This window comes from Lytechinus variegatus, chromosome 6, assembly GCF_018143015.1.
Source record: "Lytechinus variegatus isolate NC3 chromosome 6, Lvar_3.0, whole genome shotgun sequence".
Taxonomy (NCBI): domain Eukaryota; kingdom Metazoa; phylum Echinodermata; class Echinoidea; order Temnopleuroida; family Toxopneustidae; genus Lytechinus; species Lytechinus variegatus.
This window is the reverse complement of record NC_054745.1, coordinates 42,782-69,622: the sequence shown is the minus strand read 5'-3', so window position 1 is coordinate 69,622 and position 26,841 is coordinate 42,782. Positions and strand designations below refer to the sequence as shown.

The 26,841-nt window shown below is 34.9% G+C and overlaps 1 protein-coding gene across 1 annotated transcript; it reads right to left on the bottom strand.

Moving 5' to 3' along the window:
* Positions 1-1,558: 1,558 nt before the first annotated feature.
* LOC121416718 lies at positions 1,559-26,832 on the bottom strand (the record flags this gene model as incomplete). The annotated part of the gene is made up of 6 exons (XM_041610177.1): positions 26,790-26,832; positions 18,595-18,710; positions 18,053-18,232; positions 16,993-17,109; positions 10,169-10,372; positions 1,559-1,693 (listed from the first exon to the last, which is right to left on the bottom strand). Coding segments are annotated over exons 1-6 (795 nt in total), but the record flags the coding sequence as incomplete, so codon positions are not given.
* Positions 26,833-26,841: the final 9 nt, after the last annotated feature.

The window sequence follows — 26,841 nt, the reverse complement described above, 5'->3', positions numbered from 1 at the left end:
TTATATGTATGAACTATTTGTATGAGGATAAAACATCTTGCAATCTCATGGTAGAACTCGTCATGTAGGAAGAGTGATTGGCTGTAATCAGGATCAAATCCCTTTATTGTCAGGTCAGTGAGACAAGGTAGAAGACAAAGAAACCTAGCTAAATCAGGTAAATGAGTTGAATCATTCCTTTCGAGATAAATACAATCAATATAAATCTTTTTAATTTGTAAAACAATGACATATGAACAAAATGTTATTGCGCTGTGCTGACTTCCAAAAAAAAAACAATGCAAAATAACTTTATATAACTTAAATGATAATGAATTTGACGTCAATTTTAGGATATTGGTTATTATGGTTTGATACGAAACTCAATGCTTTCTGTACTGATGGAAAATATGAAATGATCAGACATGGTCATTCCTATATGAAATCACTAGAATATTAGATTGACACATTCATCGTCGACGTTGTTTTGACTTAAAGTATCGTTCATTGAATAGGATTCAATTAGAATATTAGAATTACCTTTGAGGTTGACGCTAGTCTTGCAATCTCATGATAGAACTGGTCATGTAGAAAGAATGATGAATCGTAATCAGGATCATATCCTTTTATTGTCAGTTCGGTGAGACAAGGTAGAAGACAGAGAAACCTGGCTAGATCACGCGATGCAGTTGGGTCATTACTCTTGAGATTAATATCAATAGAAATCGCTTGGATCTGAAAAACAACGGAATTCGATAAAATTGTTATGCTAAATGCATTAGAACAATACAAAATGACTCAAAATGTCTTATACTAACTTTTTAAAGGATAATGAGTTTGACGTCCATAGTTGGTGAAAGGGGCAGCAAGCACAGGGGCACAAGGCTCCGCCAGGATGTAGCTGGGAATTTTAGTGGTAATGATGCAGGATGATACTTGTATTGATTTCAGATTTCTATGTCGATTTTATTTTATATCTATGCTTTGTAGTTCTTTTTATGTATGACCTATTTGTATGAGGATAAAACAAGTCTTGCACTCTCATGGAAGAACTCGTCATGTAGGAAGATTGACTGGCTGTAATCAGGATCGAATCCCTTTATTGTCAGGTCAATGAGAAAAGGTAGAAGACAAAGAAACCTAGCTAGATTATGTAATCGAGTTGATTCATTCCTTTCGAGATTAATACCATCAATAGAAATCTTTTTAATTTGTAAAACAATGACATACGATAAAATGTTATTGCACTGTGCTGACTTTCAAAAAAAACCAATGCAAAACATTTTTATATAACTTAAATGATAATGAATTTGACGTCAATTTTAGGATATTGGTTATTATGGTTTGATACAAAACTCAATGCTTTCTGTACTGATGGAAAATATGAAATGATCAGACATGGTCATTCCTATATCATATCACTAGAATATTAGATTGACACATTCATCATCGACGTTGTTTTGACTTAAAGTATCGTTCATTGAATAGGATTCAATTAGAATATTAGAATTACCTTTGAGGTTGAAGCTAGTGTTGCAATCTCATAATAGAACTGGTCATGTAGAAAGAATGAAGGACGCCCGTAATCAGTGTCATATCCCTTTATTGTCAGTTCGGTGAGACAAGGGAGAAGACAGAGAAACCTGGCTAGATCACGTGATGCAGTTGGGTCATTACTCTTGAGATTACTACTAACAATAGAAATCGTTTGGATCTGAAAAACAACGGAATTCGATAAAATTGTTATGCTAAATGCATTAGAACAATACAAAATGACTCAAAATGTCTTATAATAACTCTTTAAATGATAATAACTTTGACGTCCATTGACGGTGAACGGGGCAGCAAGCACAGGGGCACAAGGCTCCGCCAGGATGTAGCTGGGAATTTTAGTGGTAATGATGCAGGATGATACTTGTATTGATTTCAGATTTCTATGTCGATTTTATTTTATATCTATGCTTTGTAGTTCTTTTTATGTATGACCTATTTGTATGAGGATAAAACAAGTCTTGCACTCTCATGGAAGAACTCGTCATGTAAGAAGATTGACTGGCTGTAATCAGGATCAAATCCCTTTATTGTCAGGTCAATGAGAAAAGGTAGAAGACAAAGAAACCTAGCTAGATTATGTAATCGAGTTGATTCATTCCTTTCGAGATTAATACCATCAATAGAAATCTTTTTAATTTGTAAAACAATGACATGTGATATGAATATTATTTCGCTGTGGTACCTTACAAAAAAGAACAATGCAAAATAACTCTATATACAGTAACTTAAATGATAATGACTTTGACGTCCATTTTAGCAAATGGTTATTAGTTCAGTTGGTTGTTCAGTTCAGTTGGTTTATTTTCATTTCAACTCAAATCAATTTAACAGCAAAAGAAATCATTACAAAGATATAAAGGAATATGCAAGTGTGTACAGTATGGCAATATGGCATAGATAAATAAATATTTACAATAGACACGAAACAATATAATCATAATAATAATGATATAAACAATGAACTAGATAATCATAATAATAACTGCAGACTATTCATGCTAAAAATGTTTTCATATTATTTCTTTTATTCATCTTTACTATTTAAATAAATTTTGAGGAAATGGAGGGATCCACTAAAAAGCAGGGCTTGTTGAGTGTGGATTCCTCAAAGAATAAGTTAAAAGACAGGTTTGTATGTATAAGTATGAAAATGCAAGAACGAGAAAAAAATCCTAAAAATGCTATTGTGACGGATGGAGTACAGAAATGATGGATGAAAGTGAAAAGAAATGTAACCGAGAAGAAAGACTGGTGCATCTGTGTGGATGAAAGAGAATGAAGGGGGGGGGGGGATAAGGGTGATGGCAGATGAAAGGGAAGGACATAGAGGAAAGGAGAGAGAGAGAAAGAGAGAAGTTGGGTCCTGAGCGCTCAATTTGGACTTACTCTAAAAGATTCGAGAATGTGCTTTTTTAGCTTGATTTTAAACATGTTAAAACAGTTCAGACTAACGGAGTTAATGATATCGTGACTGAGTGTATTCCGGTATTTAGGACCGTAAAACATTTTTTTGTGCAAGTTGAGTGCGGGTACGGGGAAGGTGAAAACGGAGGGATTGTCTTGTTGGGTAATTGTGAATGGCGTTATTTTTTGTAAACATTTTAATTAATATGTTTGGGAACTCGTTTGAACTCAATTTGTACATGAATTGCCCTGTTTGAAAAAGAAATAGATCTGGAAGTTATAAAATATTCGACTTGTAAAATAAATTGTTAGTATGAGAACGAGGAGCATTATGTATAATTCTCATAATGTTCTTTTGTAAGATGAGAATTTTGTCTCTAAGATATTTGTTGGCGTTACCCCCATGCCATTATTCCATAATTCAGGTAGGGAAGTATTAGGGAGGAATATAGTGTAAAAAGTTTTAATTTTGGAGAAAAAGTTTCTTATTTTATTCATTATACCAATATTCCCGGATATAGTTTTGGATATATTTTGAATATGAATGTTCCATTTCAATTTATCGTCAATCATGAGACCTAAACATTTGGTTGAAGAGACCCTATTTAGAGGAGTGTCGTCCAAAAGGATGTCTCCAGGTAGATTTTGCAAAGTGTTTCTAAATAACATAAAGTTTGTCTTCAGGATGGTAAGGGATAATTTGGTAGCTTTAACCCATTTAACATCATGTCTCAGTTTACAATTTATAGTAGACAATGGTGTATTTTGGTTCGCATGAGAATGAAATAAGGTCGAATCGTCTGCAAATAATATGAAAGATAGAACATCTGAAGATTTATAAAAGTCATTTATGTATATTATAAAAAACAAGGGACCCAGTAAACTACCCTGCGAAACTCCACAATTTTTTGGTCGCAATGCAGAACTGTGATTATCTATTTGTACAAATTGTTTTCTATTCGATAAATATTTCCTGAACCATTCCAAGGCTTTGCCTCTAACACCATAGTGTGCCAACTTTACCAATAGGATATCATGGTTAATTGTATCGAAAGCCTTGGAAAAGTCCAGAAAAAAGAGAGAAGTTTTACAAAAAATATGGCAATGGTCAGATATATCAGAAATAACGATTCGTGATTCTAAAGGCATATCTTGCATATTAGTAAAAATGTTATCAATTAATGTGGAAGATCGGTCTGTTACTCTCGTAGGTTTAGTTGTGGTAGGTAAAAAAGAAGCCCAAAGAATCATTTCAAGAAAATCATGAGGAAATCCTTGAGCATTGGACTGCAACAAATTGGCATTGAAGTCACCCATTAAAAAAAAAGAGTTTATTTTGAATAATAGGACTTTGTAAAATGTTTTGGATATCTCTTAAGAATTCATCATGGGGACACTGTGGAGGGCGGTAAATCCCCCTATTATAACATTCCTACTGTGTTTATTTTTAACCTGTATAAAAAGTGATTCAAGACTGTCATTCATGTGGGTAAGATTTTTTAAACAAGAGTAATCTAGTCGGTTCGGTATATACATACCAACACCGCCTCCTGGTCTATTATGTCTGTTGTTTGTGAGTAAATAATAATTATCAATATTCAAAAGAGAGTTACTAGAGTGTTGGAGCAACGTTTCAGTGAGACCAATAATAGGGCTATTGTGTGAATTAAAATGTTCTAGAAATAGATCAAGCTGATTAAATTTCTTGTTCAGGCTCCGTATATTTAAGTATAAAAGAAACGTGTTTTCATTTACATTTGATTGGTATTCATTTACCGTATAGTAGTTAGATGAAGCAAACTGTTGTACTGGGTCATTGTCATCAAAGTTAAGGGGCAACTCTTCTGAGTTTGTGTTTAAATCATAAGAGATGCTGTTGTCGTATTCGGGATTATGTATAGCTCTAGTGATTTTCCTATCTGCATGAAGCTGGAACAAAAAGTCGTCGTCGTCAATAGAATTGAAAGGAAATTCCCTTGCTAACGCAAGAGAGACTAGGAAACGAATCCCAATAATACATAAATAAGTTTAGTAATAAATACTTTCAAATTCCAATTGAGCAAGCCAGATAACGATCCCAACATTTGGAAATAGGGACTAGATAGGGCAATGCATGTGTGTAGTGAGATATACCGAAGTGATGAGGAGACAATGATATGAGAGAATAGTATCCCTAAATTAGACCCCAAAATAGCCAATCTGGAATAAAATTATTGGAAATGGTTTTTTGACTGATTTGAGTAGGTATATGTGTGAACATTTACCAAAAAAAGTTAGGAGGAATACGGGTTGGGGAAAGTGTTTTTTTTTTCAAGGTCAATGACCTTTTCATATATACTTTATAATGGTATCTCCGAGATGGAAAGGCCCAGGTTGGTGATAATGGTGTCAAAATGCACTAATTCTTACCAGAATATAAAAAAATAAGTACCTAGAATGCACATTCACCGATAAAATTCAAGGTCAAAGCTTTTCGAAGGTCAATGACCTTTTTTACATTACATACCATATACGGTATTATGGTATCTCTGAGATGAAATGACTGGTGATCTTGGTGTCAAAATGCACATATTCTTACAAGATCAAATAAAATCAAATCAAGTACCTACAATGCTCATTCACCGATGAAATTCAAGATCAAAGCCTTTTAAAAGGTCAATGACCTTTTTACATTATATATATACCATACTGCATAATGGTATCTCTAAGATGAACAGGAACAGGTTGGTGATCATGGTGTCAAAATGTACAGATTCTGATCAGAAGATCAAATAAAATAAAATTAAGGACATAGAATGCATATTCACCCATAAAATATAAAGCCAAAGGTCAATGACCTTTTATGATAATATTATCTCTAAGATAAAACGGCGCAGGTTGGTGTTCTTGGTGTCAAAATACAAAGATTCTTACAGGAAGATTAAATAAACTAAAATTAAGCATCGAAAATGCACATTCACCCTTAAAATTTAAGGACAAAGTTCAATGTCCTTTTCACATAATGATAATGATAATGGTATCTCTGAGATAAAAAATCGCAGGTTAGTGATCTTGGTGCCAAAATGCAATGATTTGTACAAGAAGATTAAACACCAACATAAAAAAAAATGAAAAAATGAAATGAAGTATATAATTTGAAATGATTTTTATCTTAAGTAGCAGCATTTAATGCATCATAATATCTAAATCAAGGTTGTATTGTCTTTTTCTCTCGAATGATAGGCCACTCGCCTCATTGCTATAATAAATACTATAAACTATTAGCTTAATCTTCTGAAAATGAATAGGATACAGGTCTAACTCTCATGTCACAGCTAGCATCATCTGAGAGCATTTCCAAACAGCAGAAGAATGATGATGAAGATGAAATAAAGGCCATACTTAGAGCTGCAACTTTTGTCATAGTAAATGGCATGTATCTCAACTTCAACAAAGATGAATTCTCGTATTATTATTAATTACCACTCATTGCGAGGTGCCAGAATCTCTTGAGATGCTAATGCTGCAGGACAAAACTTCATATCTGCTCTATGCCGTACGTCACCCATGATGCTATTTCTATTAGGTATCAGTTTGTACAAGGATCATGTATTCTGGTCCAGAACAACTGATTATAATCATGCACAAATTAGGCATATAATAATGAAATTCAAAAGGAGATAATAGTTTACAAGTACACTTCCATTGACCTAACAAAACTCCTACAGCACCACTTCTAGTTCTTGAGAATCAAGCTGTGCAACATATCAGTAATATAGATCCTGGTCTGATACACCCTTACAGAAGTTAGGTTTTCATTGAATGGGCCAGATCAAAGTCTTGAAAATGTCATCAGGTTTTCAAAAGTTTAATTTGCTCTTTGCTGAAGCATTTACTATGACAAAAGCTGCAGCTCTAATGATTGCCCTATTTTGATTCTTCATCATTGTCCCTGGCTATATGAAAATATTATTGGATGATGCTTGCCATATCCTTTCCATTTACAGATTAAGTTATAGTTTATAGTATTGATTGTAGCATTTGATGCTAGTGACATATTGCTACAGAGAAATTAGTACCTTGGTTTAGATTTCTAAAATGCATATCTAAATACTGCTACTTTAGACAACTTCCGCCATTTCTCGTACATGATCTTTTTTTTACACTTTTGGCAATGCATTTCTACAATATATATTAAAAAGTGCTATTTGATCTCAATTTCACCTCGAACTTGTATTTGACATCATCATTGGTAAAGGAATCAACTATTAAGTTTGTGTTTATTTTTCACGCAGGTCAGTCTTCTTCCCATCAGAATCATTATATACCTACATGCCACAATCAAGTTATCGACCTATTTACTTAGATTCCCTGACGTTATAGACATTCTTGATTGACCTTTAACCCCTAGACATATTTTTCATGGCCATTATTTATCCTTATTTCAGAGTGAAATTATTAAACATCCAAGTTTTCATTACAAATAGCTATCTTTCTATTATTCACAAATAAAATGTGAATATCATGGATTGATTTTTTTTTTTTTTTTTGGGGGGGGGGGAATCATGCATGGCTATATAAATATTTACTAACTTTTGACCTTTCACTTTGGATATCAAAGGTGAAGGATAAAAATTATGATTATTTTAAGCCTCTATATCTTCTTTAAAAAATTGCTTTTTGACACCAAAATCACCAACATGCATCGTTTTCTCTCAGAGATATCATTATACGATATATAGCCTATGTAAAAAGGTCATTGACCTTTGACCTTGAACTTTATGGATTAATATGCATTCTGTGTACTTAATTTTATTTTATTTGATCTTCTTGTAAGAACCTCTGCATTTTGAAACCAAGATCAACAACCTGCACCTTTTCATCTCAGAGATACCATTATACTGTACATGGTATATAATGTTAAAAATGTCATTGACCTTTGAAAGGACCTTGAACTTCATGGATTAATACGCATTCTGGTTACTTAATTTCATTTTATTTGATCTTCTTGTAAGAACCTCTGCATTTTGACACCAAGATCACCAACCTGCGTCATTTCATCTCAGATACCATTATACCGTATATGGTATGTAATGTAAAATAAGGTCATTGATCTTTGAAAGGCTGTGACCTTGAATTACATGCGTGAATGAGCATTTTAGGTACTTAATTTTATTTCATTTGATATTCTGGTAAGAATCTGTGCATGTTGACACCATTATCACCAACCTGCCCCTTTCCATCTCAGAGATACCATTATACAGTATATATGAAAAGGTCATTGACCTTTGACCTTGAAAAAAACACTTTCCCAAACCCGTATTCCTCCTAACTCTTTTTTGGGTAAATGTTTACACCCATACCTACTCAAATCAGTCAAAAAAACATTTCCAATAATTTTATTCCAAATGGTTACTAATTACAGGATACTAGAAAGAAAAAAAAGAAACATGACATGAAATGAAATGAAAACATATTATTTAAATAGAGCATTTGAGATAAGCGAAATTGTGAAACGGCGGTGGTTAACCCCTGCTTGTCTATAGATTAAGCTATTTTAGAAGTTCCAATTGGTATTTACGAATTTCTGCATGATTGGTAGGAACCTGCTTGAACAAAATTGTAAACAAATAGCCAATAATAGAAATTAGATAAGTATGATATCCCGAGAAATGCTATTCAAAAAATTGTAATGGCCTGCTCAGTATCTATGCAAGCAAATAAAATCAAGTTTGGGGAAGCGTGATTAGAATAATAATGAACATACGCATTTATTTGTGCTTGAAAGTGGAGGGGGGGTATTTACAGGAGTCTCTGTAATTAACTATTCAAAATCAAATGATCGTACATATTTGATTCTAATTAGACATTTGGTAACTTAATGAGAGGGAATATATTAATAATGATTAAAGTTGTAAATGCAGAGCAAAGAATTTATTTTACATTCCTGAATAAGTTACGCATTGTGTTCACAAGGGAATTCGCGGATAGATTTAAGCATGAGTAAAACATGATAATGCTGACAGGTAAATGCAGTATTTGCTATGGCATCTATGACATCTACAATGCATTTAAAATGCTGAATGGAATTATGTTATCTTAGTCCAAAAAGGCATCAAATTCTAAACAAATTTAGCGATATTATGTACATCCAGGACTACAATGAGAACGCCACAAATCATACGATCTATTTCAATTGAACTTGGTGGACAATCCAAGATATTTCTCAATTACGTATTGGATGTGGAAAATTTACAGAAAATCTCGAAGAGATCTTGGTTGTGAACCATCTATATAATGCATCTAAATAAATTTGTTTGTGATCTACAATAAGATCCAGGTTGTGAACCAATTTTTTTTAGATCTTAGTTGTGATTAAACTACAATAAAGACCTTGGTTGTGAACAATCAAAAATGATAATGCATCACATCAAGATCTCACTTTTGATCAATCTACGATGTAGATCTTTATTATAATAAATCCACATTATTCAAAGAGCCTGGATGATATCAATCTTCAATGTGAACAATCTTAGTTGTAATTAAACTGCAATACAGATCTTGGTTGTGAACAATTACTAATAATAATGCATCACATCAAGATCTAGTAGTGATCAAACTACAATATAGATCTTAATTGTAATAAATCCACATTCAAGAGCCTGATTTGGATCAATCTTCAGTACAAATCTTGTCTGTGTTCAGTCTATAATAAGATTCTGGCTGTGAGTCATATAATGTCATTAGACATGTTAGATAGTGGCTTTGATCAATCTACAATAAGATCCTTGTTGTTATCAATCTACCATACACATCTCGGTTGTAAAAATAAAAAATCTTAAATAAAAATACATTTCAAGAAGATCCTGGTTGTGATTGAACTGCATTATAGATGTTGGTAGTGATCAATTTACAATATTTTCAAATACGATCTTGATGGTGAATAACCAGAAATGCATCTTATTAAAAACTAATTATGATAATCTGAAATATATCTCATTAAGGTCTTGATAGTGAATAATCTGAATATGTTTTAAGATTTTGATTGTAAGCATATTACTGACATCTAACTATTATAGATTCATACGAAACTTCATAATACTTCCCGTACTGATTGGAAATATGAAATGGTAAGAAATTGTCATTCCTATATCATATCACTAGAATATTAGATTGACACATTCATCGTCGACGTTGTTTTGGCTTAAAGTATCGTTTATTGAATAGGATTCAATTAGAATATTAGAATTACCTTTGAGGTTGAAGCTAGTGTTGCAATCTCATGATAGAACTGGTCGTGTAGAAAGAATGATGAAAGGTCGTAACCATAATCATCATGTCCATTTATTGTCAGTTTGGTGAGACAAGGGAGAAGACAGAGAAACCTGGCTAGATCACGTGATGCAGTAGGGTCATTACTCTTGAGATTACTAAGATCAATATAAATCGTTTGGATCTAAAAAAACAAACAACGGAATTGGATAAAAAATGTTTTTAAATGCATAACAATACTAAATGACTCGAAATGTCTTATAATAACTCTTTAAAGTATAATGAGTTTGACGTCCACTGTCGGTGAACGGGGCAGCAAGCGCAGGGGCACCAGGCTCCATCCGGATGTAGCTTGGAACTTCAGTGGTAATGATGCAGGATGATACTTGTATTGAGTTAATATTTCTATGTCGATTTTATTTTATATCTATGCTTTGTAGTTGTTTATATGTATTGTTACGATACTGCAACAAATAACAAGTAAGATTTAACTTAAATTTCCTTTTTTTATTACAGGAAATAAATCATGTACTTAAACAAAATAAAACCAAATAATCTTACATTAATCTCTTAAAGTGTCCGATGTAAGATCCCGAAGTGATGATACTACATCCACGTAATAATCCAAATGATAAAATCCCAGTTGGCTGGCGAAAATTCACAATGATGGCGATGATGAAACTGATGTTGAAGTACGATGAATAATAAGAGTCACTGTAACGAGTTGAAGCGTCCGTGAAGACGATGTTGATGATGATTAACAGTCAAGTTCAGCAATCCATGGGTCGAAGAGTGGTCAATAAAACGGGTTGATGACCTCGATGAGAACTGAGAATTCCTCTCTCAAAATAACTGCAAACAGTTCATTGATGGTGTGCAAATAATTCCACACAATATAGATATTCCAGGTGGAAATAAACTGCTCTGATCTGATCTGGTGAAGTGATCTCATAATGATGTGATGATCTCATATGATGTGATGATGATCTTGAAGAATCTGCCAGCTTTTTCATTACAGCTGTCCTTCTAGAATTCACTATAATGAAAAGTTCTAGCATTGTATTCCAAAAGAATATTCTTCCTCTTTCAGGAGCCTTTTTCATTTCTAAAACATTCTTGAATGACCTCATTGAAATCAACATGTGTAAACAAAATACCTAAGCCTATTCATTTCCACTACAAATACAATTCTATTGTTTGGCTTTTCCCTATTCAACAATAAAACTCCTTGGCCTTTAAATAGGCAATGCCTGCATAATTAAAGATATTCTGGAACGTTCTTTACAAATCTTGGCTATCCTTAAAGGGGAATAACTAAGAAATGAATGTAATTGCTTTTAAAACTCTTTTACAATTATTCTTATATATAACACCTCCCCCATCGGGGAAAAGAAAGCTTTACCGTAGTAAAGGTTTCTTTAAGATTACTTTTTTTTCTTTTAACTGTTCAGAGTCATCTTGATAAATTGTTTACAGTTATCGTGCACAAAGGTATAGTACTTAAGGAACATGATAAAATAAATGAACATCAAAAATGTTTTCTTCAAATGACACACTTGGTCAAAATCATGAATAATTTCACTTTTTATACTCTTGACAGAGCATCAGCAATTACATTATTCTTTCCCTTTATGTGTATAATTTTCAAAGGGAATGGTTGGAGCATTAGGCTCCATCTATACAGTCTTTGGTTCTTTGTTTTGAATTTCTCCAAAAACACAAGAGGATTGTGGTCTGTATAGACTGTAATCTCTACATTGGTTAGATACACCTCAAACTGCTGAAGGGCTAGTACGAGACTCATGGCCTCTTTTTCAATAGTTGAGTACTTCTTCTGAAATCGATTGAGTTTCTTAGAGAAGTAGCACAGTGGTTTTTCGATGCCTTCTTCATTTTCTTGGAGCATTACTGCTCCTACTCCAACATCACATGCATCAATAGCTACTTTGAATGGCTTTGTGAAGTTTGGAGCTGCCAAAACAGGCTCATTCACCAAAATGGCCTTTAATTTCTCAAACAATCTTTGACATTCGTCAGACCAAACATACTTCACTTTTGCCTTCAGCAGGTTTGTCAGAGGACTAACCACTGTACTGTAATTTGGAACAAATTTCCTGTAGAAGCCACTCATACCTAAGAATCTGAGCAATTCTTTCTTAGTTGTGGGGATTGGGAAGTCTAAGATAGCTTGTATCTTGGCTTCTCTTGGTAGCACTTGCCCTTGACCAACTTCATGACCAAGATATGTGACCTTTGCCTTGGCAAATTCACTCTTCATCAGATTCACTACTAGATTGGCTTTATCCAGCCTGTCAAACAGTGCTCGCAAATGATTCAGATGATCATTCCAAGTATCACTGTATACTAGGATGTCGTCTATGTATATGACACAATTGTTAAGTCCGGCAATCACTTGATTTGTTAACCTTTGGAAGGTTGCAGGTGCATTTTCCATTCCAAAAGGCATGACTTTGCATTGAAACAGGCCTTCAGGTGTAACAAAGGCTGATATCTCTTTGGCTCGGTCAGTCAGTGGCACTTGCCAATATCCTTTAAGCAAGTCTATCTTTGTGATATAGGCAGAATTTCCAACCCTATCAATACAATCTTCTAACCTAGGAATTGGATACGAGTCAGTCTTAGTTACTGCATTTACCTTTCGGTAATCAATGCAAAATCTCTGAGAGCCGTCTGGCTTTGGAACCATTACAATGGGAGAACTCCAACTACTCTGACTCGGTTCGATTATGTCATTATCTAACATAAACTGTATTTCCTTATTCACCATTTCCAACTTGCTTGGATTGAGCCTATAAGGATTCTGTATGAATCACCTACGTCTACACCATGTACAGTTAAGGGTGTACGATCTGGTTTGTCTTTACATACATTCTCATATTCTCTTAACAGGCCAGATATATAATTTCTCTGATCTTCAGGCAGGTGTTTTAATGCCTCATCCATATTTCCTAACATCTCTGAATTAGACAACTTTACACCACATGGTTCGTTCTTAGATACATCTGTATAAGACAATTCATTATCTGTCTTTCCATAGCATTCTTCTTCATGAACATCTACATGTTTTTCTTCTTCTTTGACCTGTGTTGTACCTATTGGCTGACTAGCCTCTCGCTCAAAGTATTCTTTCAACATGTTTACATGACAAACTCTTTGAGACTTTCTTCGATCAGGGGTACTGATCACATAGTTGACATCATTCAATTTATTTTTGACTATGTAGGGACCACTAAACCTAGCTTTCACGGGCTCACCTTGCAAAGGCAACAACACGAACACTTTGTCTCCAGGCTTGAAACTTCGCTCTTTTGCATTTTTGTCAGCTTGAGCTTTCATTTTCCCCTGCGACTCTTTCAAGTGTTCCTTAGCCACATCACAAGCTTTTGAGAGCCTTTCTCTAAACTTTGACACATAGTCTAGAAGGTTTACATCATCATCATGGACCATAAACCTCTCTTTGATAAGCTTTAGGGGACCCCTAACCTCATGAACATAGACCAATTCAAATATACTAAAACCTGTGGACTCATTCGGGGAATCCCTAGTTGCAAACAGTAGGAATGAGATCCCTTTATCCCATTCATCGGGATAGTCTTCACAATAAGCCCTAATCATGGTTTTCAAAGTCTGATGATAGCGTTCTAACTCTCCTTGGGACTGTGGGTGATAAGCAGAGGACTTGATCTGCTTTATTCCCAACTCCTTTATAACTTGCTGAAATATTCCTGACATGAAATTTGACCCTTGATCAGAATGAATTTCCTTCGGCAGACCGTACCTAGTGAAACACTGCACTAACGCCTGCACCACTGTCTTTGCAGTGATACTCCTCAAAGGTATCGCCTCTGGAAACCGTGTAGACAAGTCCATAATCGTCAGGAGAAATCTGTGACCCGACCTCGTTCTGGGTAAGGGTCCGACACAATCAACAAGAACCCTAGTAAAAGGTTCATCAAATGCAGGAATGGGTATCAATGGAGCAGGCTTGATAGAAGGCTGTGCCTTACCAATAATCTGACATGTTTGACGTATCTTACAGAAATGCACAACATCTTTGTGCATCTTAGGCCAATAGAAATGCCTCATAATTCTATCTTCTGTCTTCCGAATACCAACATGACCTGCCATAGGTAACTCATGAGCCATTTTCAGAATATCTGTGTGGTAACAAGGAGGAACTATAACCTGGTGAATTATACACCAATCTTCATCAGCTGGTCTCCGGTGAGGTCTCCATTTCCTCATCAAAATGTCATCTTTGACATAAAAGCACTCAGGAGCCGTATCAGCCTCAGCCTCAGAACATGCTTTTTGTGACAAGCTTTTTAATTCTGGGTCTGCCTGTTGTGCCTGTACAAGGGAGGATTTACTAAACAAACTATCATTGTTAGCAACAGAGCCTTCAACACTATCCCCATTCAAATCCTTGAAAAAGGTTTCAGCTAACCAGACATCAGTACTCTCCTCTACATCAGCAGATTCCGCATCATCCTTTTCAGCTCTACGAGTCTGAGACCTAGTAACACCACAATCCGGGAAAATCCCTTGGAAATCTTCCTGCAACTATTCAGTTTCAGCTACCTCAACGGGCTTCTCCGAAACCACTGGAGACGCAACAATTCTATCTCCAGCCAAGTCGTTACCTAACAAGAAATCAACACCTTCCATGGGTAATTCTGGAACGACACCAACAGTCACAGGACCACTAACTAGGTCACACTTTAAGTCGACCTTATGCAAAGGAACCGACATGAAATTTGGGCCAATACCTTGAACTAAGACGTTGGCATTCTCTGAACTCTCCGGATGAAGAGCCGAATCCCCTGCCACCATCAGGGACTGTGCAGCCCCTGTATCCCTAAGGATCACCACTGACCTACCAGCAGCACCAGTCGAATAAGGGGATGCTTCACCATCATGCAAAAATTTTTTAAAAGTTTCATCAACCTGTTTGACTTTATCAGCAAATACCAGACAAACACTCTCAACATTTAGATTGGGCTCTGATGGAACAAAGTCCATCGAGGGAACACTTGTTTGCTTGACAAAACCCATGTCTTTCTTAGTTTTGGCTGGCATTCCAACCAATTTCCAACATGATTCTTTCAAATGTCCCGATTTATGACAATGAGTACACATTTTGGAACTACGACTCTCAGACCTTTTGGTTGATCCTGTGCTCCCACTAGCCTGATTCTTGTGTCTTTGTCCTTGCTTGCATATTTTCCCTCACTAGGTTTATTGTGGGATTCAAATGACCCTTTACCTTTCTTTTTCCAATAATTCTTGAAAGGAGGCCTATCTCCACTACCTTTATGTGTGACCTCAAATTCATCAGCTACTATGGCTGCTTTACTGACTTCAGTAACTCTATGGTCATCTAAGTGAGATTTAATGCCAAAAGGAAGACTCTTTTTGAATTCTTCTAGGAGGACAACTTCCCTAAGGTGAACAAAATCTTTGTCAACTTTCAGTGATCTGTACCACTTACCAAACATCATTTCTTGTTCCCTAGCAAATTCATCATATGACAATTCTGTCATTTCAAGAAATTCTTCAACATCAAATGTAGCCATAGTGAATATACATAAATACAAGCAAGTAATAACACAATACAGTATATTCTAGAACTTTCCAAAAATTTCCAAAATGTTTCCAATTCAAATTGGCTTTTGTTTTAAATTGACTTTTGTCTCAAATTGGCTTTCGTTTCCTGAAAAACTGTTTTTAGTTTCAAATTGGCTTATACCAATTTGGTTTTCGTTTCCCGGACAAGTGGTTTTAGTTTCAAATTGACTAATACAAATTTGGTTTTCATTTCCCGGACAAGCCCCCAAAATTATGTGTTACGATACTGCAACAAATAACAAGTAAGATTTAACTTAAATTTCCTTTTTTTTATTACAGGAAATAAATCATGTACTTAAACAAAATAAAACCAAATAATCTTAGATTAATCTCTTGAAGTGTCCGATGTAAAATCCCGAAGTGATGATACTATATCCAAGTAATAATCCAAATGATAAAATCCCAGTTGGCTGGCGAAAATTCACAATGATGGCGATGATGAAACTGATGTTGAAGTACGATGAATAATAAGAGTCACTGTAACGAGTTGAAGCGTCCGGGAAGACGATGTTGATGATGATTAACAGTCAAGTTCAGCAATCCATGGGTCGAAGAGTGGTCAATAAAACGGGTTGATGACCTCGATGAGAACTGAGAATTCCTCTCTCAAAATAACTGCAAACAGTTCATTGATGGTGTGCAAATAATTCCACACAATATAGATATTCCAGGTGGAAATAAACTGCTCTGATCTGATCTGGTGAAGTGATCTCATATGATGTGATGATGATCTTGAAGAATCTGCCAGCTTTTTCATTACAGCTGTCCTTCTAGAATTCACTATAATGGAAAGTTCTAGCATTGTCTTCCAAAAGAATATTCTTCCTCTTTCAGGAGCCTTCATTTCTAAAACATTCTTGAATGACCTCATTGAAATCAACATGTGTAAACAAAATACCTAAGCCCAATCATTTCCACTATCAATACAATTCTTTTGTTTGGCTTTTCCCTATTCAACAATAAAACTCCTTGGCCTTTAAATGGGCAAGGCCTGCATAATAAAAGACATTCTGGAACGTTCTTTACAAATCTTGGCTATCCTTAAAGGGGAATAACTAAGAAATGAATGTAATTGTTTTTAAAATTCTTTTACAATTATTATATATAAAACAGTATGAACTATTTGTACGTGTTTAAAGATAAAACAAGTCTTGCAATCTCATGGTAGAACTCGTCATGTAGGAAGAGTGATTGGCTGTAATCAGTATCAAATCCCTTTATTGTCAGGTCAGTGAGACAAGGTAGAAGACATAGAAACCTAGCTAGATCATGCAATAGAGTTTAACCATTTCTTCTGAGATTATTACAATCAATAGAAGTCTGTTTTAATTTTTAAAGCAATGATATATTTTTTTTGCAGGAGTTTCTGCATTTTATTCAGAAATCAATGATAAATTGTCATGTTGACATAATTGAATGAATATAATTTAAATGTGACAATTTAAAAGATACATTGTAAATAATACAGAAAAGACTGATGATTAAATCATACCTAAGCACGTGATATAGTTCGGTAAAATACAGGGGCCAGCTATTATAAGCACAGAGGTGCTTGAAGCAATAGCAGCCAGGAGCGGTGGCTACATGAAAACATCATGAATTATATTTGATAAACTGATCGTCACGAAATATAAGATTTAAATATATATACATTGGTAGAATTTTTTTATGATAAAAATGTTATTGCGCTGTGCTACCCCCCCCCCCCCTCTAAAAAAATGCAAAATAAATTTATATTACTTAAATCATAATGACTTTGACGTCCATTTTAGCAAAATGGTTATTATGGTTTGATACAAAACTCTTATCGTCAAGTCAGTGAGACAAGGTAAGATACCTAGCTAGATCATGTAATTGAGTTTAATCATTTATTTTGAGATTAATACAATCAGTATAAATCTGCTTAATTTGTAAAACAATGACATTTGATAAAAATGTTATTGCACTGAGATAACTGCAAAATATCAATACAAATAACTCCATATAGCTTAAAATTAATGATAATGTCTTTGACGGCCATTTTAGCAAAATGGTTATTATCATTTGATACGAAAATCAATAATACTTCCCGTACTGATGGGAAATATGAAATGATAAGACATGGTCATTCCTATATGAAATCACTAGAATATTAGATTTACATATTTATCGTCGACGTTGTTTTGACTTAAAGAATCGTTCATTGAATAGGATTCAATTTGAAAATTAGAATTACCTTTGAGGTTGAAGCTAGTGTTGCAATCTCATGATAGAACTGGTCATGTAGAAAGAGTGATGCTCCCTTTATTGTCAGTTCGGTGAGACAAAGTAGAAGACAGAGAAACCTGGCTAGATCACGCGATGCAGTTGGGTCATTACTCTTGAGATTACTACTAACAATAGAAATCGTTTGGATCTGAAAAACAACGGAATTCGATAAAATTGTTATGCTAAATGCATAACAACAATACCAAATGACTAGAAATGTCTTATAATAACTCTTTAAAGGATAATAACTTTGACGTCCATTGTCTGTGAACGGGGCAGCAAGCACAGCGGCACCAGGCTCCGCCAGGATGTAGCTGGGATATTTAGTGGTAATGATGCAAGATGATATTTGTATTAAATCAGATTTCTGTGTCGATTTTATTTTATATCTATGCTTTGTAGATGTGCTATATATATGAACTATTCGTATGAAGATAAAACAAGTCTTGCACTCTAATATGGTAAAACTCGTCATGTAGAAAGAGTGATTGGCTGTAATCAGGATCAAACTCCTTTTATTGTCAGTTCGGTGAGACAAGGAAGAAGACAGAGAAACCTGGCTAAATCACGTGATGCAGTTGGATCATTACCTTTGAGATTGATACCATAAATAAATTCTTTTGAATCTGTAGAAATTTGATGAAAATTTGATCGTGGTAACTTCATCAAAACAATACAAAGCTATAAAAAAATTAGACAATAATGAATTTAGCAGTATTTTTTCAATTGTATTTATTGATCATCAGTTTGTAAAAAAAAAATCATAATCTGCTTTACTAGAATATTACACAAAAAAGAATGACATGATTGTTATTGAGAAACAAACATATAGAGGTTACCAAATGCATAGAACTAGGCAGATAGGCTGGGGCGAAAAAGACGGGCATTTTTAATGTCGAGCTGAAGAAATCATGATATTCAGACATAAAAGAGGGGCATTAAACTATTTTTGTAAATTACGATATGTACCACGTCTCACTAAACAAAAAAAACCAACAAAAGATGCTCACGTAAAGCGCGAGCTGATTTTTTTTTGTTAATATATTGCCCCCCTACTGGAACATCTTAAGCACTATTTTTGAGGAATCCATGATGAGCATACATACAGCGCGTCCCCCCCCCCCAAAAAAAAAAAAAAATGTCCCTCTGAAATAGGACAGAATTAATTCAAAAATGTGGTAGGGTTCTCAAATAAATGTTCACAAGTAGAAAGCTCATTTCATGTTCTAACCTCTCTGAAAATTTCATTGGTCGCGCTTCAGCGGTTTTGAATACACACTATGTTACGTAACAATGGTGCATTAATAGCTCATTCCAAGTTTGCAGCATTGATGCATTTCTTCATTGTCTATGGCATGTTAACCCCCATTCTTACATCCAGGATCTGAGCAGGGATAATTCCCGAATCATATCTAGGCTCATCAAATCATAAACTTGACCATGTTCAGAAGGACAAGAGACATAAAAATTTAATTTGATGATTGATAAGGGGAATCAGTGCATCAACTTGAAAGAAAATGTGAATGATGGATGAGTAAAATGAGCTGAATAGGGGGAATCCACAAGTTAATCACCCTTTGCGAAAAGGAAAATTTTGACTTTTTCTTTTAAAAAGTTACACTAAATTATTGAACTTGACCTCAGTAGCTAATTAACAAAAAAAAGTAATGAAAACAAAAATGCAGTATTGTTGGAATTATGCATGAAACAGACATGACCCGTTGTCCCAATCATTGTGCATCTCCCGTTTATCAAACATGAAATGAACTGTCAAATACTGTTTTTGCCCTTCTGAAGATGCTCAAGGTTGTGATTTGATGAGCCTGGTTAGATCATGGAGATTTCCCTGGTCAGATCAGGGAATTCCTTGGTCAGAACAAGGACTCCTTGGTTAGAATGGTCAAAGGGGGTTGATATGCAAGAAAGTGCAGAACACAAAGCAGTGTTGCATGCATACAAACTTGGAATGGGCTGAAAAGCACCACTGTTACATAATAGGCTGTGTATTCGAAACCACTGAAGTGAGACCAGTGACATTTTTATAGAAGTTAGAACATGAGATGGGCTTCCTATATCCATACATTTCGTTGAGAATAATTTTTATTTTTGGAAGTTATTAAGCCGCATATCAGAGGGACATTTTTTGGGGGACGCGCTATATATCTCACCCTAGCCATCTAGAGCAAGTGCCACGCGCTTGCTAAACTGCATTAGAATTACATTTTAGCACATGCAAAATTTCGTGTTGTTATTGTCATCATAAACATGATACGCACCTCACTAATAAAATTTTAGTTGACGCGAATAATTGGGGAATATTATTATTTTATTCAATTTCTCTTGTTTATAGAATGCGGTTATATTATTAGCAATAAGATAATAGAGCTGTATTCATTTTAGAATATTACCGTTTGGGAATTGTGATATCGTTTTTATTTTGGGAGCAGGTTGTAAAGCGAAAAAAGGTCGGGGATTCGAGTCCACCCCGGAAAGATGAATAAATAGTGAATTTCTGTTAAACGTGTCACATCTTCGTGCGATATATGGCGGCCATGTTACAGTGGGAAACACTTCGTTCCTCTGACTGGACGTTAAATGGAGGCTGCGTGCAGATGAATGTCACCATCTTTTTACAGTATGAACCCATTTCAATATTCGTACGAGGGTACAGGAAACAAAAAGAGTAATATTTCATAAAAGTATTCTAAGTAACACATAATTTTAGTGATATGCCTTTACCTCCGATGCCTATTTTCTTGTTACTGTTTAGGGCCACATGTTTTAAACTTAATTCAATGCAACATGGAGTGTAGCTTCTAACATTCTTCATATTTCCTGGTTTTTGTCTCACCTGCATAGCAGAGCGCCGCTTTTTCGACGACAGTGGCGGCTGCGGTATCAACACCGAATCTTAATCGAAGGTTAAGTTTTTGAAATGACGTCCTAACTTATCAAGTATACAATCCTAGTTCATGAAACTTCGACATATACTTAATCAAGTATTACTAAACATCCTGCCTGAGATTCGGGTCACATGACTAAGTTCAAAGGTCATTTGGGGTCAATGAACTTAGACCATGTTGGGGGAATCAACATCAAATTGAAATATTAAAATATCATCATAACTTAGATAATATAGAAACCTAGTTCATGAAACATAAAAAAAGGGTTAAAAGAGTATCATTGAACATTCTGCCGGAGTTTCAGGTCACATTATCAAGGTCAAAGGTCATATAAGGTCCATGAACTTTGGCCAAGTTGGGACTATTTGTTTAATTACCGTCATAACTTTGAAGGTTTAGGAATCGGATTCATGAAACTTGAAGGTAAGGGTAATCAAGTATCACCAAATATCCTGTGCAAATATCAGGTCACATGATCAAGATCAAAGGTCATGACTGTAAGCTCAATGAACGTTTGCCAAGTTGGGAAATATTTGTTGAATTACCATCATACCTTTGAAAGTTTATTGGTCTAGTTCTCACAAACTTTGAAATAAAACTAATTCAGTATCACAAACATCCTGTGCGAAAATCGGGTGAAATTACCAAGTCAACGGTCAATGAACTTTGCATATGTTGGGGATATCTGTTGGTTACCATCGTAACTTTAAAAGTTTATGGATCTAGTTCTTAAAAAAATAGAAGAGTAATCATGTAGCACGGACTATCTCATGCGAGTTTCAGGTCACATGGCCAAAGTCAAAGGGCATTGAACTTTGGCCATTTTAGAAGTAAACATTAAATTGCTGTCATAACTTTCAAAGTTTAAAGATATAGTGTACAAAATGTTGATATGAGGGTAATCAAGAATTACTGGCAAGTCTTAGGTCGCACGATCAAGAACAAATGACATTTAATGTCAATGAAACAAGAATTTTATCATTATGTGAATTTTATAGTAGTTTTCAAAGTCAGCACTGCTGCTATAGTGAATCACGCGATCCAGGGGAGACAGAGGCGCTCCACTTGTAATAAATTTATTATTGTTCATTAATATACAGAAACCGTAAAACCGTGCATACGACTTGAATGTGTGCGAATTCCACCGCTGTGCGGACTGACTGAAAAGGGCAAAATAAATTTTGAATTAAGTGCGTGAGGTATGTGAGCTAGCCAAATATATATTTCTAATATATAAATCAATTTGTTATGACAGATTTTGTCATGATATTTAACACATATATCAAATTCAGTTGCAAAAAAATGATTTGTCCATTTAAACTGCTATTTTTGGCTCGGTCACTTCCCTCGCAAACAGCATTCTTAAAGTATTTTAGCCTTTTAGGTTATGTCTTGCCCCGAAAATTTTAGTCTCATTACGCTTCTGAGCTCTGCCCAAGCTAAAAGAATGATAACTTAAAAAATAAAAAAAAAACCTTACAAGAGGAAAAACAGCCCCAAACCATGAATACAGATCGACACCCATAACAGCATAACTTGCCAGTATATGCTACAACAGTGATTTTTTAAAATTCTATCAAGATAATTATGAAATATGGCGCTTTCAACATTGCTTGACGTAGATTGCGCTCTTTAAAACTGATGAACGAAGAGCAAATCAGATATCACAGAGCCGGCGGCAATTTCGATGTTCGCTGTGCGATTGTTCGAATACAGAATCACGGAGAGAAAACCGTGTTCTGATTTTGTTTTTGATACATAAGAACACACATATAAACCCCTCAAAAAAAAAAGTTCCGCAACTCAAGTTTGAGTGTTATAAATTTCTTAGTGTGCCATCATCATATGTAAAAGGAGTATCATCGGAAAGTATGATTATTCCTCTTTACGATCATGTGTCATTTGTAATGCTAGTGTTATCATGAAATACACAGACATGATAAATATGCAGCAATGTAAAATAATGAAATGTTGCAAAATTCGTTGCCATGTCATATTTGAGTTCTGCAACTCATACTGCAAGTTTTAGTGCTAATAAATTTCTTAATGTGCCATCATCATGTGTAAAAGTGATATCTTTAGAAAGCATGATTATTCTTCTTTACAATTATGTGTCATTTGTAATTCTAGTGTTATCATGAAATACACAGACATGATAATACGCAGCAATGTTAGACATGAAATGTTGCAAAATGCGTCATTTGCAATAGCGAATTTCCAATTGTTTCGAGGATGGACCGAGTGCATTTACTCTCACCTGCATGGTTGAAATTCTATAGAAATGGATACTCTTGTTGGAAATCAATGCATTTTGCAAGATTTCACTTCTGACTTTTCTCGATATTCAGGGTGACTGCATATTCCATGATTACATAATCACGGAAAATGGCATGTCATTGTAAAGAAGAATAATTCAGTTTTTCAAAGATACCAGTTTCATCTTTTATACTTCATTAACCAAAAAGATATCATCCCCCAAATCTGAGTTGCAAAAGTTTTTTTGAGGGTTTAGAATGAGAAATCGAAAGAGCCCAAAAGTATTTCCGATTTCAATATTCTGTTTTTTAATCTACAAAAACGAAATCACAGCACGTTTTTCTCGCTGTGATTTCGTTTATGTGTTTTCAAAGACAGAACCACGGGGCTGATTTCCGTTTTTGCTCTTTGATGATTAGAAAGGAAAAGCGAGTTATCCATTAGTACCCTGATTTTCCCACGCCGCCTGTAGCCGACGGGATTTCCCCTACGTCCGTAAGCCCCTCCGCCCGTGATCGCACCGTCCTCGGCTTCTAAATGGATAGTTTCGCCGACCAATCATACCATGGCAGTTCCGGCACCTACGGCCCACAGCCTACGGTAAAGTGTCCACGTTATTGCCTGACGAATACGAGCAGGTGCAGTCGAAACGTCACAATTCCAGTTTGCCACATCGTGAGACAACAGATTAATTCTTTACTCAGATTCAACCTACCACGATGATTAAAGGTATTGTTTAACTTTGTGAGCAGCAAGTTTAAAAAATTCTCAAACCAAGATGAAACATGTGCGCAAGTGCATGTATTAGAACTAATAAACCCTGAAAACATAGTCTACAAATGTAGACCCACATCTGCAGTGTGTGTACCTTAGCTGATTCAACGAGTCTGCATAGCAGACTAGGTCTACTGAGGCTGGCTCGCTACGCTCGCCCTTTCAGGCTGGTTTGCTTCGCAAACCAGTAGCAGATCCCACCTCACGAGCCATTCAGAGTCTGCATAGCAGACTACTGAAAACAACCATTATTGAGAATGAAAAGCCAAAAGTACAAGGCGAACCCCGATCTTGTAAATCGAGGTCTTATAGACGCCTAAATAGTACACATAAGTGTAAGGGACGAAATTAAGAAGGTGTTTCCGGTCACTTTATACTTCAGTTTTTGAAGCACTAAATAATTATTTTCGAACGCAATTTTTTCAGGGCTTCATTTTTGTAACATATCAGAGACACAGGTGACAAGTTTGACCTTTTAGCTCAGATTTTTTAAAAGTCAAACCAATGTTAACCAAAATAACATTGTAGCTGAAGCATCTCTATAAAGGACAATTGGTCATTTCTTTGGGGTTCCAATCATTCTTTAATTATATCAAATGATCCATATACTCTGTATGCTCCGTATGCTCCGTAAAAACTGTATACAAATGAAACAAATCGAACGAATAATAAATCAACCGTTCACGAATAGGCATGTACAGAAAACAATGACCTAAAGAAATATGCATCTTACATTGTCTAATTATAACCCTTTGTCTTAACTTCAACTTAACATATTTCCATTATAATACCATGATTTCATTGTTCTGTGCTTTCATACATTATGCACACATATAATCTATCTGAAACCATAATATCATCTGTATTCTTCATAATGTAACCTTTCTCATATTTGTTATCCTTCATCAGCATTCAACGAAAGTCAAGATTTCTAACCATTTGCATTCTTTGTATCTCAACTCTGTTCATAACGATAACATGTCTTAAACCTGTATAACTCTTCGTTCCTAACTATACTTCTATCAGAATGAATCAACCTTTCACTGTATCAAACTTGCATTAACCTTCTCAATTTCTCCATGTCATGCACTTAATTTACTCATAATAGTACATCAACCTAACAGTGGCAAACGTTTGTTTACATTCTTTCATTCATGTGCATTTCGTTCGCGTGCCGTAATCTACATTACATAATGACAATTGGAATTTGCGAATCAACATTGGGTCGGCCGCCGGAAAGTAATGTACATCGGCCTAATGTAATGTAACAGGTCAGAAAATATATGTACAAGAGAGAGATTTTCTATGTGTATTTTGATTTTTTCTATGTGTATGTAAAACTGATCTGTTGAGAAGGTCCCTGAATGCATTGAAGCATATGTATTGTCCCTGGAAGCATTGTATTGAATTCATCCCTTTCAATCTAAATACTTCTGAGGAGATCCCTTCAAGGAAGTCCTCCTTGACCTTGGGTCAGTGAGGGTGATCTTGGGACAGCTTTCTTGATAGCTTGCTTGACACATGACCAAAGGAGAGGGAAAGAGACTGACCACCCTCTTGCTTGGGAAGGTCAAGATTTCAGTTACTTTTTGATGATCTATTTGAAGGTGGTTTGATTTGTCTTTACTGTCAAAAAAAGCTGTATATGGGGTGAGTTTCTCATATGTTAATGATTGTTTTAAACATTTATTGTGATGCATTTTTTTGTGAGATTTATAATATAAATAGAAAGTACTTGATTGCTGTGATATGTATATGCTATGAATGTAGCAAAAGGAATTTATAAGTGAATCCTCTCTTTTATGAATTTGGATGGATAGGTATTTGGAATTATTTGATGGCATTTAAGTATTATTTGGTATATTGAACATGAATTGCACCTGTCAGGATTTATGTTTCTGATACTGTACTGTAAACAGAATGGTTGTGTGTAAAGTACACATAAGTATAAAATAATTTGTTTCATTTGTACAATTCAAGATTTTATCAAAGATGTTATGAATATTTGTATTTACAGTGGTCGAACCCTCGATTCGTTGATGATGCTATTGCTATGTAGGTGACTTTCAATCTGCATGTAGATTTGTCCTCCTTGAGAACTCAAGAGGGGTGAGTTAATGTTATATAATTTAAAGACAATTTATAACAAAATATATAGTATTAATATTTTGTGGTAATTGATCGTGATAATTTTCTTGTTTATGTAATGTATAAAATTAGATACTGTACATCATGTTTTGTATTATTGGACAATGTATGTTGAAAGATTATGAGGAATATAAGATGTTTCTAATTATGTTAATGCTATACAGTATTTCAATTGAACATGGTAAAAACTAAGTGACTAATTTAATGTATCATGCCAGTTTAGTTGAAGAATAATCATAACATTTAATTGGTTGACACCTTAGTAATCTTAAACACATTGAGGTTTGAATGGTTTAAGAATGCAATGACTCATTATTGTTTGTGCTGGTGATGTAAAAAAAAAGATATATATGTACTCATCATTTCTTTCTTTTGTTTCTTTCAAGGGTTGATCTACCCTAAAAATTAAATACCACATAAATTCTAAATGACTGTGTCATGCGTCATTTATACCTGCCGTTACAAAATGGCGTTGCGAGTAGGATTGTGGTTTTGAGAGTAGATGACCCGTTTTTGCATTAGGAACCCCCTCTTGAGGATGTAACTGATGTCTGAGGACGTGACTGCTGTCTTGGAACTTGGTTGATGCAGGAGATTATACGGGACGTGGAATGTTAGACTTACCCACACGCTGGATTTCAGATGCGCAAACTGGATCGATGCACATCTTCCTAGG